General features: G+C 37.5%; 2 protein-coding genes across 2 annotated transcripts in view; one reads left to right on the top strand and one right to left on the bottom strand.

Annotated features, from left to right (window-relative positions):
• Window positions 1-2,647, top strand: part of USP34 (ubiquitin specific peptidase 34) — a 148,354-nt gene extending 145,707 nt beyond the window's left edge. Inside the window, exon 80 of the mRNA XM_032216880.1 lies at window positions 376-2,647. Coding sequence (XP_032072771.1) covers window positions 376-986 — 611 coding nt within the window. The 3' untranslated portion in view covers window positions 987-2,647. The remainder of the gene's footprint in view (window positions 1-375) is intronic.
• Window positions 2,648-7,572: 4,925 nt separating this feature from the next.
• Window positions 7,573-15,200, bottom strand: part of KIAA1841 (KIAA1841 ortholog) — a 42,054-nt gene continuing 34,426 nt past the window's right edge. Inside the window, exons 16-21 of the mRNA XM_032214897.1 lie at window positions 15,032-15,123; window positions 14,572-14,600; window positions 13,710-13,783; window positions 12,329-12,417; window positions 11,358-11,449; window positions 7,573-10,477 (exon numbers count right to left, since the gene is read on the bottom strand). Coding sequence (XP_032070788.1) covers window positions 10,441-10,477; window positions 11,358-11,449; window positions 12,329-12,417; window positions 13,710-13,783; window positions 14,572-14,600; window positions 15,032-15,123 — 413 coding nt within the window. The 3' untranslated portion in view covers window positions 7,573-10,440. The remainder of the gene's footprint in view (window positions 10,478-11,357; window positions 11,450-12,328; window positions 12,418-13,709; window positions 13,784-14,571; window positions 14,601-15,031; window positions 15,124-15,200) is intronic.

Genomic DNA, 15,200 nt, shown 5'->3' with positions numbered 1-15,200 from the left:
TCTTGCAACAGCTTGAAAACTAAATATTTCTCTGCTTGTTGACAGGAACTCAGTTTATCATGTACGTTGAGTAACAAGATAGTGATAATGCTCTTAAAGCTTGGATGTATATAAAATAACTAGCACTGATTAGTTAATTAAATGGATATCTTATTGACAAATGATTGTTAAACAAAATTTGGGTTGAAATAACTCAGATTTTTTTGTTATATCAAGCTGTTAGAAGCTCTCAAACATTTCAAAGCACCTTTGGGAAGAGAGGAGGAAAGATAAATATATAAAAAGAATGTAATATTTTTGTTCTTCCAGTAAAAATAATTCATTACGACAATTGATATCTGTATTATTTCATCAATATTTATTTCAACTGTATAGATGATGAGGGAGCTACTCCAGTAAAAAGAAGACGGGTTAGCAGTGATGAGGAGCATACGGTAGACAGTTGCATCAGCGATTTGAAAAACGAACCTAGGGAAGCTTTGACTCCAACCAGCACCTCAGATAATGAGACAAGAGACTCCTCCATCATTGACCCAGGCACTGAACAGGACCTGCCTTCCCCTGAAAATAATTCTATTAAGGAGTACCGTATGGAGGTTCCCTCTTCATTTTCTGAAGATATGATGCTAGCTACTCATTCACACCATGGGGAGGAGCAGCTGGGCAGTGGGAGATTTGAAGAATGTAAAGATCTGAAAGAGCCGTCAAGCTCCAAGGAGTCTCACATTATTGAGGATGATACAGAATTCCCCTCCACATCTATTTCTGCTGTTCTTTCTGACCTCACAGATTTGAAGAACTCTGAAAATCAAGCTTCCCAGGACCCTGAGTCTGGCTTATCACTTAGTTGCAGCCATTCAAGAGGACTGTTGAGTCACATGCAGCAGCAACATCAAGACATTTTAGACATCCTTTGCAGGACCATTGAATCAACAATTCATGTGGTTACGAGGATATCTGGCAAAGGAAACCCAGCTGCTTCTTGACAGTAGAGGAGCATGCATGCTTTTAAAGTCTTTTTTTTCTCCCTTTTAAAAATGCTGTTTGTATAAGTTCTGCTTATTTCTGTTTTGTGCTTCAGTTTGTCCAGTGCTTTCTGCTTGAATGGCAAGATGAAATTTATATGCTTAATTGGTCAGGCAGAACTTCAAATTAAAAAAACATATTTTGCATCTACCGTATGTTTTCTTAAAGGGCAATCAAATAATGAATATGTTTATGTAATTCAAAGTTCACTGTGGTGGCTTTCATTTAATATGCCTGTCTGGGAGAGCAGGGACTCTTTGCCCTGTATGACGTAATTGAAAATTAACTGCATTTTTACGGTGTATAATAAATATGGTGTCCTCTGTGCCAGTTTTGTACCTTACAAAAGAGGCAGCTTGCCTCCAATTGCTGTGGTTCTTATTATCAAAATTAAGTTTACTTGTATACTAAACAACCACAAAAAATTGATTCTATAAAGAATCCTCTTTAGCTGTGGCCTGACAGTATACACACATACAAATACACACACACACACAAATGAATATATGAATATATATATATATATATATATATATATATATATATATATATATATATATATATATATATATATATATATAATTAGTGCTTTATTTAACAGAATACTTGTGATGAAAATAAAGCACATTTGATGTAAAATTAATTGTTTTATTTTTATTGACATGACCAATTGCTATTCTGTGCACTTCATTAAACTGATTGTGATGACTTTTCATTTGTTTTTATATATGTTGCCTCTGTAGCCCATTATTTCCTTGCCAGAAATAGGAGCTTAGAGAGGTGCGTGGATACTTCCCAGCTGCTCTCTTCCCTGACATCCATGGACTGTTGAAGAATGGACAGGGCTATTTAGAATACTCTATACTTACCTATATATCCCTGTGAAGTCCCTAGTGAAGCCAGTACTCCTCTGAGTCTCACATGTGGTGATATATTTTACATTTTGGATACTTTTTTTGTCTGTAACTATTTTTTAATAAAGCAATGAATACATCTGAGTGAATGTCAGAGGATGTATCATGCATTCAGAAGAAAAATGGGAAATTAATAAAGGATTACAAGTACACATTTTACAGGAATTGCATTATATGTCATACAACTACATGACTTCAAAATGAAAATTAAATATCAGATTATGATAATACTAAAAGTAGTAGCAGTATATTTTAAAATAGGGTTTTCACCCCTATATTGAGCAAATGCAGATAGATTCTGAAGGGGGCTATATAATGTATGTCAGTTCAGTTCACTATACTAGTGGTTAATATGTGCATACCTAAAAGTAAGCATAATTCTATTATTTTAAAAGGTATCCAGATTTGAAGCCAAGAAAATCTTCAGTGAAGATGTAAAGGAGACCAGAAGGAGTGAAATTAGAGGGGGTGCTTTAGCAGCATAATATACCAAAAGTGTTTTAAAGAGTTCTTGAATACTTAAAAAAATATTTGGATATTTATAAATCAAGAGAAAATAGTTATCTTTTTTCTTACCAGAGGAGTGGATAAAACGGTAAATAGAGTGCATGAGAGGTTAATGTGCATTTTTAATAAGATTTGTTTAATGCTCTGAATTATTAAAAAATTCTGTCAAATAAAATTGAATAAGAACATCAATGAAAAAATACTTTGTAGTCTTTATTTTAAAAAGCTTAAACTAAATTGGTTTATAATTATACTTTATAAAATAGACATTTTGAATATCAGAAAATATTTATTATAATTCATGACTGGTAGCATACTATTAATATTCAGAAGTGTTTGAAATGATAAAATCAAATAATCCTTGAATCCTTCAAGTATTTAGACATTCCCTACCCATACATGGAAAAGCAAGGATTATGTGGTCAACATTACTAGGCCTGCCCTTTCTCTACCAATTTCATTGGAGATTCGATGATGTGTTCTTTATCTTTCCAAGCTCTGTATTTTGTTATAAAGCTACATTTTCAGCTACAATGGCCAAGTGAATACAGCAACAACCAAAAATCAGGCCCCTTCCCTGCCCCCCGCCCCCCCAGCTACTGCCAACAAGAACAATGGATGAAGCTATTATTGGGGCATGTATGACTGGCAAGACAGCCACTAGCCATGCCTGAGACGAACCATGTTTTTCTGATAAATTTTAGCAGTTTTGTTTCAACTTTTCCATTTGCTTTTTAAGTTATCTCCTAGATCTACAGTCTGATCATTTGTTAGCTTTGTCATAGATCAAAGCTAGAATAAGAACTAAAAAAGTCCAGCACTTTCTAAGTTCACTGTAGAATAAGCAGGCAATCTGCAAATCACATAGAAGTGTATTTCTGAGCTCCTTTTTATCATAATTGTGAAATCATGATATCTCAACATAATGCTGATAAATGGAGAATTTTTGTTAATACTCAGTAGTAAATAAATGTTAATAGTGTTTAATACAACTTTAAACAAAAAAATTACTCTAAATACTACCTTCTGAAATCTTGTCTTGTTGCTGCAGCTAACCTGCCCCCCCCCCCAATCCAGAAAAGTAGTCCTACGTTATCTGAAGCTTGTAAAATGCCATTCATGTGATAATAGCATGCTTGGTTAGTTGATCGATTGATTACACACTTGGTAGTTCATGTGTTACACATTTCTTGGAATACAGGTAGCTCAGGATTGCTGTACATGGTAATTGTAATATATAGTTACATAGTAATCTGGGATTTTTAAAAGATTTTTTGGGAGAGGAATGTTCATAGCAACCAATTGGTGCCTCCCAGAAAGCTGCCTATTACCACCCAACCTCCCCCCAAACTAAAATTTTATACAGACTGTATATACTGCAAGGCAAACTCCACTGGTACACTAAGGAACCCTCACTGTGATGGGGTGATAACATCTGCAAATCCCACACCTCTGTCTCCCAAAGACCAGAGAAACAGTCTGCTAAGTTTGCTGTCTGAAGGAAATTGAAGGAATTTCAGTAAAGTTTACAGTTCAAGTGCCTGAGCACTAAATGCTTCATCTACTATATTAAATTGTGTAGGAATATAAGCATATATAATACATATTTCTCAAATCAAAGCACAAATTAAAATTTAGATCTACCATAGTGTTGTAAGACTTTGCTAATTAAAATGTGTTCATTAGAAAAAAATAAACATGGAGGTGTGTGAGTCTGTGTGTGTAAGTGTGTAAGGCTGAAAAATAGAAACCCAATAAATCCAAAAGAAGTGCCAAAAAGAACAAAAACGCACCTCTGAAGTTAACTAGTCAGCTATGTATTATCAAACCAGATAATGAAAAGAGTTACACAATTGATAATTGTATTTCAGAACTACCATAGCATTGTTACATTGGTTTAGCTAAGAAAATACAGATGTGTACACTGTAAATGTATCTCAAGTGGTATTAGACTTTACATGAAAAAAGAAGTAAATCTATTTTTAAATATCCTGTCAAAGTATTACATGACTTAATATCACTTAGAAATTCCTACCTATAGAGACATGTCTTGTCATGAAACAGAAACAACTCTGTACAATAAATTCTAATTTTATCATCCCCTGTGAGACTGTTTCTATTCATAGCTATGTATTGGGGGGGGGGGAGCGATTGATGTAGTATTGGGGGGGGAGCGTCTTCATGGACAGAGTGTTCCAGCTGTCACCTCCTCCTCCTCCAACAGCACTGCTGGATTTGCCACCCGACGCTGCGGCTGAGGTGAAGCCCCAAAGCCCCCACCGGCACCCCTGTCCGTGGCAGCAATGCCTCCCCCTTCGCTCAGAGCACCTGAGTTGGGCCCACATTATCCTTTCCCCCTCCTCCTCAGCCATGCTTTTGAGGAGCCATGAGGCTGCAGGAGCCAGTAGGGAGGCGGCGGAGAGGGCGGGAGCAGGGAAAAAAGGCCTCATGGCTTCTCAAAAGCATGGCAGAGGAGGAGGAGGCGACGGCAGGGGTAACGCGGGGGGCCCCAGCTCAGGTGCTCTGAGTGGAAAGGGAGGCGTCGCTGCCACAGGCGGAGGTGCCGGCAGGAGCTTTGGCAGCTTCACCTCAGCCGCAGCGTCGGGCGGCAAATCCGGCAGTGCTGTTGGAGGAGGAGGAGGCGGCAGCAGATATTCCGGTGGCGGCGGGGGCTTTGCGGGTTCACTTCAGCCACAGCACCGGGCACAAGCGGCTAGGAGTGGCTGCCCACAAAGGGGGCTTACCAAGTTTACCCATCTTCTCCAAGAAGCAACTACATTTCTCTCTCTTTTTATCCCCTACGTTCCTTCTTTTTCAGTTTGTACATGTTCCTGGGTGGTATTACTACCAACTAAGAAGAGATAGAATGTCAGGTGCAATCATTTTCTATTTAGAAATTTACTATTTTAGAAAAGCCCTTTCTCTACTTTTGTCTCATTATTTTCATTCCTCTTGTTAGGCCCCATTTTTCCACTCTGTTTTTCATTTGACTCATGGCAGCTGTTGGCTTCTTTAAAGACAATGGGGCCTAATAATGAAAAATGCTTCTTTCTTAAAAAAAAAAAAAAAAAAAAAAAAAAAAAAACCCAGAATTTCATGACGGGGGATAAGAGAAAGGGTCCTTGGATATGATTATTCTACACTATCATGCTCATATTTATAAAACTCAGTGGCTCTGTGAAAGGTAAGGATGACTACTGCCTTTGTGGTGCAATCAGAACATTGCGTGTGTTGAAGTTGTTTTAACGCAAACCAAAGGTGCCTTTTAAAAAACAAGTTTACATCATATTCTTATGCATGCCAGTGCTGTCTGTGAGGTAATTTAAGGTGGTTCTGACAAGTGTCGTCGGCATCTTCATATCCGGTCACATGGGCGGCAAGCCACTCCCATCCGGTCTCATGGGTGGCAAGCCATTCCCACAAAGGAGGCCACATTCACAGAGTAGGTTCGAACAATTTTTGAAACCCACCACTGGGTAAATCCCAAGGTCTCTAAAGCCACTACCAGGGCAGAAGAGCGAAGGCAGAAGGCTCTTGAGAAAGAATTTCAGAGGGCCCAAAAACAACAAGTTCTAACTGCCCAGGCCCTCTCCCTCTTCCCGAAGGTCTCCAAGTTGTCTCCCCAGATCCACCTGTCTTGCCTCCCATGGGCCCTTGCCCTTCACTGGCAGATTTAGATGCGGGATTGTCTTCTTCTGAGTCCTCTTCTTCTATAGAACCTGACAACCAAGGCAATTTCTTTAATGTCCTTCTCAATAGGGAACACACTTTTGAGCAGGCTTCCCTCCCTATGGTGCATGGTTCATGGATTCCCCAAGCCAAGCCTCTCCTGCAGATATGGCAACCATCATTGCTGAAACCATCAAACAGGTGCTGGCCTACAACAGGTGCTGGCCTACAACAGCACCCCCAACCTGCTCCATCACATAGCCACAAGCATAAATTTTCTGCAGCCACTGAACAACCTGATCCCTCTGCTTTTACTTCTCAGGCCTCAGTTAGTGGTGAACAAGATAATCTGCGGGATTCAGATCTGTCTGACGATGAGGTGGTCACCCCAGATGCCCCTGCCTTTGCCGGATTATTTAAAACCGAGCGTTTTAAATCCCTACTATGCACAATACAAAAGGGGGGTTGTGAGCAAGACCGCTCACTCCATATTACTGTAACACTGATTGGGACGAGCCTCAGAGGAAGGAGGTGAACCAGCGCAAACATACCTACTTTTGAGTTGCAGTCAGCCTGGATTCTTGTCCAGTCTTTTTTTTGCCAAGTTCATGCTTAGAAGAAATTTCTTGACCTCAACCTTTCACTGCTGCCACTGAGCCATAGCTACACATTTCACTATGACCTCTTTCTTTCAGACACCAGAATAAACCTATCATGAAGACTTCTATTGTCTGGAAAGACTTTGAGGAGGGAGACTCTGCATGAAAGTCTGTTTATGCCAGGGCTGTCAAACTCGATTTCATTGAGGGTTGCACCAGGGTTGTATTTGACCTGGGGGGGGGGGCAGGATGGGAGTAACCAGCTCAATGTCACTCATGTTGGGAGCACTTGTGGTGGCCTGAGCGCTCTGCCAGAGAAAATGGAGCTCTGTTTTTGCTGGCAGAGGGTTGCAGGAGGCTGTCATAGCTGAAAATGAAGGTGGGAGGGCTGCGTGTGTTATACTGTTTTGTTTTATTTCTGTAATTTCCAGTACTAACCAACATCAAGAACAGGCTTGTGTTTTTTGTCCTTCTGGTTGGAATCTTTATTGCTTTCTAAAGTGTCTGTCAGGCATGTGTCCAATTTCTAAAAGTGTCCAATTTCTAAAATCACAATGTGATTAATTTTTGTTATGATTTACAGTGGCCAGGAAAAACAAAATTAGTCTATTTAACATAAGAAGCCATTCATTTTTTAATAGTGAATTCAAAATCTTACAATAAGTCAATACTCTGGAACCTGGACCCTAATCCATTTACAAAATTTTTATATCAAAATCTTATTTAGCTTTTTTCTGTTTATTTCAAATTCTTAAAAGTTCTTAAGCATATAATTAATTTTTCTTCTATTCAAAGTTGAAGATAAACCAAAATGCTTTTCAAATTTAAACACACACTTCTCTTTTACTGTAGTGATTCAGAAGCAGAAAACATTAGGCTGTGATCTTGACTTTTAGCAGTTTCAATACCAGAGGTGTAGTTTGCTTTAACAACCTCCATCTAGTTGTCATATATTCTTGAGATACTGCTAGGATGCCAGAGTGTGAGGAAGAGAGTTTCTTATCACCCAGACTTTTTAAAAAAATCATCAATTAGATTAGTATATTATGAGGTTCCTGAACTAAGATCCAGCACATTTGCAGCACCATCTCTATCCCGTTTCTATATAGTTCTAAGTATGTGATAGACACACTTATACACACCTCTTAGAAATTTCACATAAAATAATTAAAGGCTTCATCTGAAATACCTCAGCAAGGTCAATATTTCCCTAACTAGGTCTGTATCAACTCCCATGATGATTGTATAGATCTTTAGGACACATCATTTGTATTAACACATAATTTATTTCAGTGCAACAAGAATTCAAGTGAATTTGACAATGAATATTTGTGTAAGTGCCTCTTGATACTTGGAATTTTGCTATGAAAAACATCTAAGTAAAAACACAAATATTGTGATGGTTTTTTTACATACAATACAGCATAAAAACACTATTACTGTATGGGGTTAAGTTTTAGAAATTATCAACATTTACTTTGGATTCACTTTTGCTGAAGTGCATTAAAGTTTAAGAATTCATTTTGTATACGTTTAGAAATAGGATCTTCATTGTCTGTTATCTCTTTGATATTATATAGCCCTACTAAAGGAAGCTTCTGAATACTAATTTTCATGGAACTTTTTGGAAAACTTCCAACAAATAATGTGGCTACCACCCATCCAGTTTAGAATAGCACCATTCTCTACACGTTTCAGGTTTATCCTCTATTACTTTCAGCATTTAATATAATGCCCAAGTATGAAGACCAAATGTGGAATATTTGTCTCAATGCACAAATCAAAAATGTTGTAGTTGTCTATAATTATGTTCTCTGCTGGGTTTTTTCTTTCTAGTTTTACGTAATACTATCCAAATGCCTGGGTTTTTCACAATTGTTTTCATATACTTTATAATAGAAAACTACTCTCCTCATCTGATAGACAACATAGCTGCAAGCAACATACTGAAATGCACTTTCTGTCTTGGTTTTAGAAAGAAAAAAGTAAATTCTTATGGTCTCAAAAGAAATTAAAATATTTTTAAACTAAATCCTTTAAAAAAGTTTAATCTAAAAAAATTCTATTTCCTTCTTTTCATATCATTGCTTGAATTATTCAAGTATATGTAAACTTTAGCAACCACAATTAGAACTGGTATTTCTGTTGCTAATTGCCACAGCCCCTAAGTGGAAAATCACGGGACCATGATGGACTTATGACATCACTTCCACTATGGTCATTAAGCAAAGTATCATGTGGATGTGACTTGTGATTTTGCTTCCACATTATCCATTAACCCTGCTCGTTGCAAGCCAATTGGGAAGCAAGCAAATGGTAATCATGTGACCACTTGATGTGGCATTTGTAAATATGCACCGGTTGTGAAGAACCCGAATTACATTACAGTGGGATGATACAAAGGTCTTCAATGTGAGGATTGGTTGCAAAGCTTTTTTTTTTACCCAATTCTAACTTCAAACAGTTGCCAAATGAGGCGGTAAGTGAGGATATATCTGTAGATGGGCGAAGTAGCTACAAAATTTTGATTGATGACCTGGATGAGGTCTTTTTTCTCTTAAAGCTCTTACAAGGAATCCTGCAGATCAGGGGTGTAAAACTAGATTTCTTCAAGGAACAACTCAGCATTGTAGCTCTCCATGGGTTGGCTGGTGGGGAGATGGGAAGGACGCCTCCTGCAGCACCCTGCTGGCCAAAATGGGGTGTGAGGGGCTCGCACATGGCCCTCCATGAGGCCCGTTTTTGCCTGGCAGAGGTATTGCAAGCTGATCCTTTGATATTTCCAGGCCAGATTTAACCACCCTGTGGGCTGAATCCAGCCTGCAGACCTTGAGTTTGACACCCCTGCTGCAAATGCTTCTGCACAATATTGTTTGCAGTGGATGATTGCAGAAGAGAAATGCTGAGCTAGGACTGCATATGTTAGCTCTTCAGTCTCCTTCATGATTTAGTCTATCTTTACAGCATTTCATAGCATCCATTTCTGCTAAGAAACGAAGATTAACTTTGCAAAGAGATGTATGCATAAGTCAGTTATGAAAAGCCTCATAGTTACAAGCATAGACTTTACCCTTATCATTTGTCATATTTGGCACTTAAGTAAAGAAATAGACTGTGGGATTGTCTGTAACTCATAAAATAGTGTGGAGTTTTTTCACTGTATTTTTTAATTGAAGCATTAAAAAAAGGAAATTTGGAAAGGAAATACCTTTTAACATGCACACTGTCTCACTGGGAGAGAATACTGTAGAGAGGAAAACTTAAGGGCAGAACAGGAATTAGATCAAGATTTTAAACAGGATGCAAAGGCATTACCACCTTACTTTTATACAACTAAATCATTACAAGTTAATATTGTTGCCAGATAAAGCACAAAGTATATAAAAAGGCTAGGTTTGACCATTACTAAAAATTGATAGCAAAATATGAAATTCTTAATTTCAATAGCACCACTTTTTCTACCCTCAGTCAAATAAGGGCTTTACATTTTGTTTTGCAGGCTTATAAATGCACCATTGCTTAAGAGAAAATGGTGTATTTACAACTTACTACAGATGAAACATGGGTATTAATTCATTAAAACACAATAATTAACATGGCGGACAGGAAGGTCAGTCACTGAAACCTTTCAGAAGAAGCATGCCCGGAATCTGGAATCCTGAAAGCAGTTGCAGAAGGCAGGAAAGTGCTTTGGCTTCAGCGCAGAGAACCTCTGGATTTTGTTTTTAAGTTGGGCGGCTTTGACCAAACCGAGTTTTTGTCCTATATTGATAGAAATACATTGGAAAAATTAAAACAGAAGTTAACAATAACAATTCATCAATTAAGGAAAAAGATAAAGGTTCCCCTTATACATATATGCTAGTTGTTCCCGACTCTAGGGGGCATTGCTCATCTCTGTTTCTAAGCCAAAGAGCCAGTGCTGTTTGAAGACGTCTCCGTGGTCATGTGGCTGGCATGACTAAATGCCAAAAGCGCACGAAACGCTATTACCTTCCCATCAAAGTGGTCCCAATTTTTCTATTTGCATTTTTACATGCTTTCAAATTGCTAGGTTGGCAGAAGCTGGGACAAGTAATGGGAGCTCACTCTGTTACATGGCACTAGGGATTCAAACCGGCGAACTGTCAATTTTCTGATCGACAAGGTCAGCATCTTAGCCACCGCGACCCATCAATTACCAGTTCATTAATTACCAGAGGTAATTTGCTGCTTTAGCTATACTGAAGATTGCAGTACCAAACTAGAAACCGTCAAATCTGATCTCTCATTCTTCAATGGAATATGTTATGAGACTTACTGATTTCACACACACACCACCCAATTAGTAATTAGATACAGGGTGAATCAATGCAAAAAAAAAAGGTAAGTATAAAGTAAAATTATCACACTGAATCTAATTACTGAAGCTGTAAACTAGTTTCTAAGGAGAATGAAAATTGTATCAGCTCCGAAATTTTAGAGCATGTCATTTAATTATTTATTGAGCATATTGGTCACACATGGTAATACAGGACAGCTCTGGGAGGCTTACATACAATGTAGATATACTGCATATAAAAATCTAGCTCTTCTATAAATCTTTATATACCAACTATAATATTCCTCTTTACTCTCTTTCTCCTATGTACTTAATATTTACCTTATCATTTTTTCAGGGATGTTCTGACGAATATTGACTTGTGCCGCTGCCCTGATTTGAGCTTCAAGTCTTGCATAAATTCCGGCTGCAGACTGAAAGGACAGAAGTCAAATAATCACATGATTTACAGATTAGTGCTTTATTTCTTATAATATATAATGGCAGATGGATAGCCTTTGCTAAAAGGTTTGGGTTTTTTTTTTGGTCCCAAGGAGAGAGAAGTTAAAAACTGAACTATAATTATACTGTATTAATACCCAGATTTACTAAATAATGAGAAGAAATCAGTACAGGTAATCCTCAACTTAGGGTCGTAATTGAGCTTCAAAATGGTTACATGGTTCGCCACATAATTGTTTGATATTTACCACCTTTTTAGGGGAAGTTGTTAAGGGAAAGCGTTGGTTGTTAAGCAAACTGGTGATTGTTAGATGAATCCATTTTATCCAAACAGCCGTGAAAGTGTTGCCAAAAGGCAACTGGACTTTCTGGTTGTTTTTTTTCCTTGAAAAATGTTTCACTTCTCATCCAAGAAGCTTCTCAATTCAAAGCACCTTTGGGACAACCATGACCTGGATGATTGAAAACCTCCATAGAAACTAAAATAAAATAAAATCCAGAGAGGTACTCAAAGGAGGAGCAAAGGACAACTTAGTTGTGGGTAGGAAATGGTGATTTGTTTTAATGTGATGGAAAGACATCCAATATGGCAATGTGACCGTGTCACCAATCAGAGAGGGAGACAAGAAAAGCACTAGACCAAAAGCATCGGGCAGCTCACAGCTAGGAAAACCAAGGGAGGAGATAAGAAGATACAATATTTATTTTTAGGAATCATTACTATAACCAGCATTTGATGGAGAGTTTACTCGATTATAGAAAGGCAACACATAGTAATTTAAAGGGGAAAAAATCAAATGCGTAGCCAAAATACGTCAATGATATTAAATTAGAACAGCAATAAAGCTCACTTCTTTGTTTTCTTTTGATTTTAGACGATCAAGATCCCCCAACCTAATTTTTATTAGATGTCCTGTTATCTCAATCATTCGCCGCTGATCTGAAAATAAAACACACCACAGAAAAGAAATAGAAGAGCCAGTTCCAACAACCTTTTCACTCTTCAGAGTATCAATTACTTTATATCTGGTCAAAGTTCAAACCCAACAAAGACAGGAAAATTAAAATGGAATGTAGTAAATGCCAAATAATTAAGTGAATAACAAGCCATATCTAGAAAGATTTAAATGAATTAATAAACATTAATATTAAAGCCACAGCCCTTTTTCAGCAATTATAGTCACAAAAATTGGTAAATCTCTTATGTTTCTAGAGATCGATCCACTATTAAAAAGAAAGACCTCACCTTTTCTGAATAACCTAAGAAAGGGGCTAGGAAAGGTATTATTAATTCATAATTTTGTCTTAATATCTGAGTAAAATGGGTCTCAATGGCCAAATTACTTGGGCAATCTTGTGCTGGATGGCAGACCATGAAGTCTAGCCAGTGAAAAATCTTTACTATAAGCGACAGAGAGGTTTTCATTAAAGTAGTTAGGTATTGTAAAAAAAAATCCTACTGCACTCACCATTAGAGTAAGGAGGACTGTTCCTCCCATCTTTTTGTAGATTAAGAATTTGATCCTTTGTTTCTCTCATAAAGGATATAAAGAATTAGGATGAGGGACCAGAATAATTTAGACCTGCAGTTACAAATTTCTCCCAAGAAGAAAGAGTTAATAACTAAGATTAACCATGCCAAATATGCTTCCATCAAGTTTTGCTTTAGCTATTCTTTTAAACAAATTAAGCATACATACTGATGGGCAAGAAGGAGAACTTTCTTTATAAAGTGGATTTTCAAACATCTTTTAAATATTGAAAGGAAGGACAAAGACTATACCTCAAGCTTTACATTAAAGTGTGTTTGTTGTGAACTGAAATAAATTAAGATTACACAAATTAAAGTTAGATAATTTTAAAATAATTTTTCTATCTGTCACATTAAAAATGGTTTGGAGAGTTTCTGAGGCCAATCCTCAAGACTCGGAGAATATTTATTTATTTTATTTTGTATATTTGGAAATTTTATATTGCCTACTCGCTCACAGGCGACTCAAGGCAGCTTATGGGAAATAAAAACACAATATAAAAGAAATAGAAATAATAATAAAAAAGATTATGCACATTTTCCAGGAGTATTCACTGATATTAAGATGTTTCATGGACAGCAGAAAGATTTAATTCCTACCTCACAGAATCTTGGACATTTACACATTTTATGCAGGTCTGGCACTACACTAGCATTATTTTATCTATTAAAATCACAGAAGCTAAGCACGTACACCTTACCTTCTTCTCTTTGAGCATCTTGATTGAATCTTAGTGATCTGGAAGGATCCCACTTACTCTGCTGCATACTCATTCTAATGAAAGAGTAGATAGCCATTACAAAAGACATAAAAGCAGGCAATCAGTCACATTCTTCCTAGAATAATTCAGGGCACTATTGATCTGTTTCAAAAGGGACAATTATCTGCCATTGCAGAACTCAAAGGAACTAGATAATTTTAGGGCAGGTTGTGAAGTGGGCTTGCAGCTCCAGAGGAAGCAGATAATTAGGATCCTTCCATAGGCTTCAGACCCGGCTACACTGTCAGTAGTATTGGAAATAGAGAGTTTTGACTGGTTCCTTAAAGTTGTGGATATTACTAATGACCTCACAGTCATGTGACTATGATTTGGGCACTTGGCAATCAGAAATATTTATGATGTTTGCAGTGGTGGTTTTTGGATCCCGTTCCAACTGGTACGGTTGGAACGGACCTGGCGTCGTCCTCATGGATGCGTGCAGCGGTCATGCACACACGCACATGCGTCTTAGTGCCTCTGCGAGCCTCCGCAATGCTCCAGCTGCTCAGTGGAGCGTCGTGCAGGGACTGTACGTGCCATGCCTGTGCGTGGAAGAGCCGAAGACTTCAAAGACTGGTAAGGAGCTCAGGCGGGTGGGTGAGCCCTCCGAAGCACCATACCGGAACGGTATCCGGTGCTCCGGGCAGGCTCTGGTATGCCCGTACCAGGGCGTACCGCCTGCAACCCACCACTGGATGTTTGTAACCACCCAGAGTCATTTGTTCAAATGGGCAGCTATATAAATAATAAAATACTAGAGTTTGTCTTAATGGCTTTCCTCTAAATTTTAGCCAATACTTACATAAAAGGAGATGTGTCTCGAGAGTTAGACTGTCAAATAAAAGAAAAAAGGAATACACTAAAAAAGATATTAAGAAAAATCTTTGATCAAATTTTCTTTACTTAAACTATGAAAACTACTAACCATGGAGGATTTCCCCTGGAGATACTTGATTTTAAGATCAGAGGAACAACCAAAACCCCCAGTAATGGTAGCTATGAAGTCAGATTTTATATCTATTAACAAAACTAATCATGGAAAGAAGGTATAGCTAACCTCATTAGGACTAGTTCTTCTGATTTAATTATTGAGACCTAAGTCTTATTCTAAATCCATCAAACAGAAAGGCCTATTTTAAACTAATTTTTCAGGGTTGGGCTGAAAATAAAATCAAAAGTTGTTGCTACTTTCAGTGAATAACAAGTTATTTTTTATCTTTTTTAAAATCATTTTAATAATATTTTATACATTTCAGATTTACCTTCTCCAATGTTTTTTCCTTCTTTTGAATATTAGGTGAAGATACTTGCTTTTTTGGATTTCTGATGGTTTTTTTTGGCCTCTCTTTTCTTCCTGTTAATTAAAAATAGTGTACACCAATGATTAGCATATACCATATTAGGCTCGCTTCCTTTGTCATATTCAAATAA

This window comes from Thamnophis elegans, chromosome 4, assembly GCF_009769535.1.
Source record: "Thamnophis elegans isolate rThaEle1 chromosome 4, rThaEle1.pri, whole genome shotgun sequence".
In the NCBI taxonomy this organism is placed as follows: Eukaryota; Metazoa; Chordata; class Lepidosauria; order Squamata; family Colubridae; genus Thamnophis; species Thamnophis elegans.
Note: the sequence above shows the minus strand (reverse complement) of the source record. Positions and strands in the feature narration are given on the sequence as shown.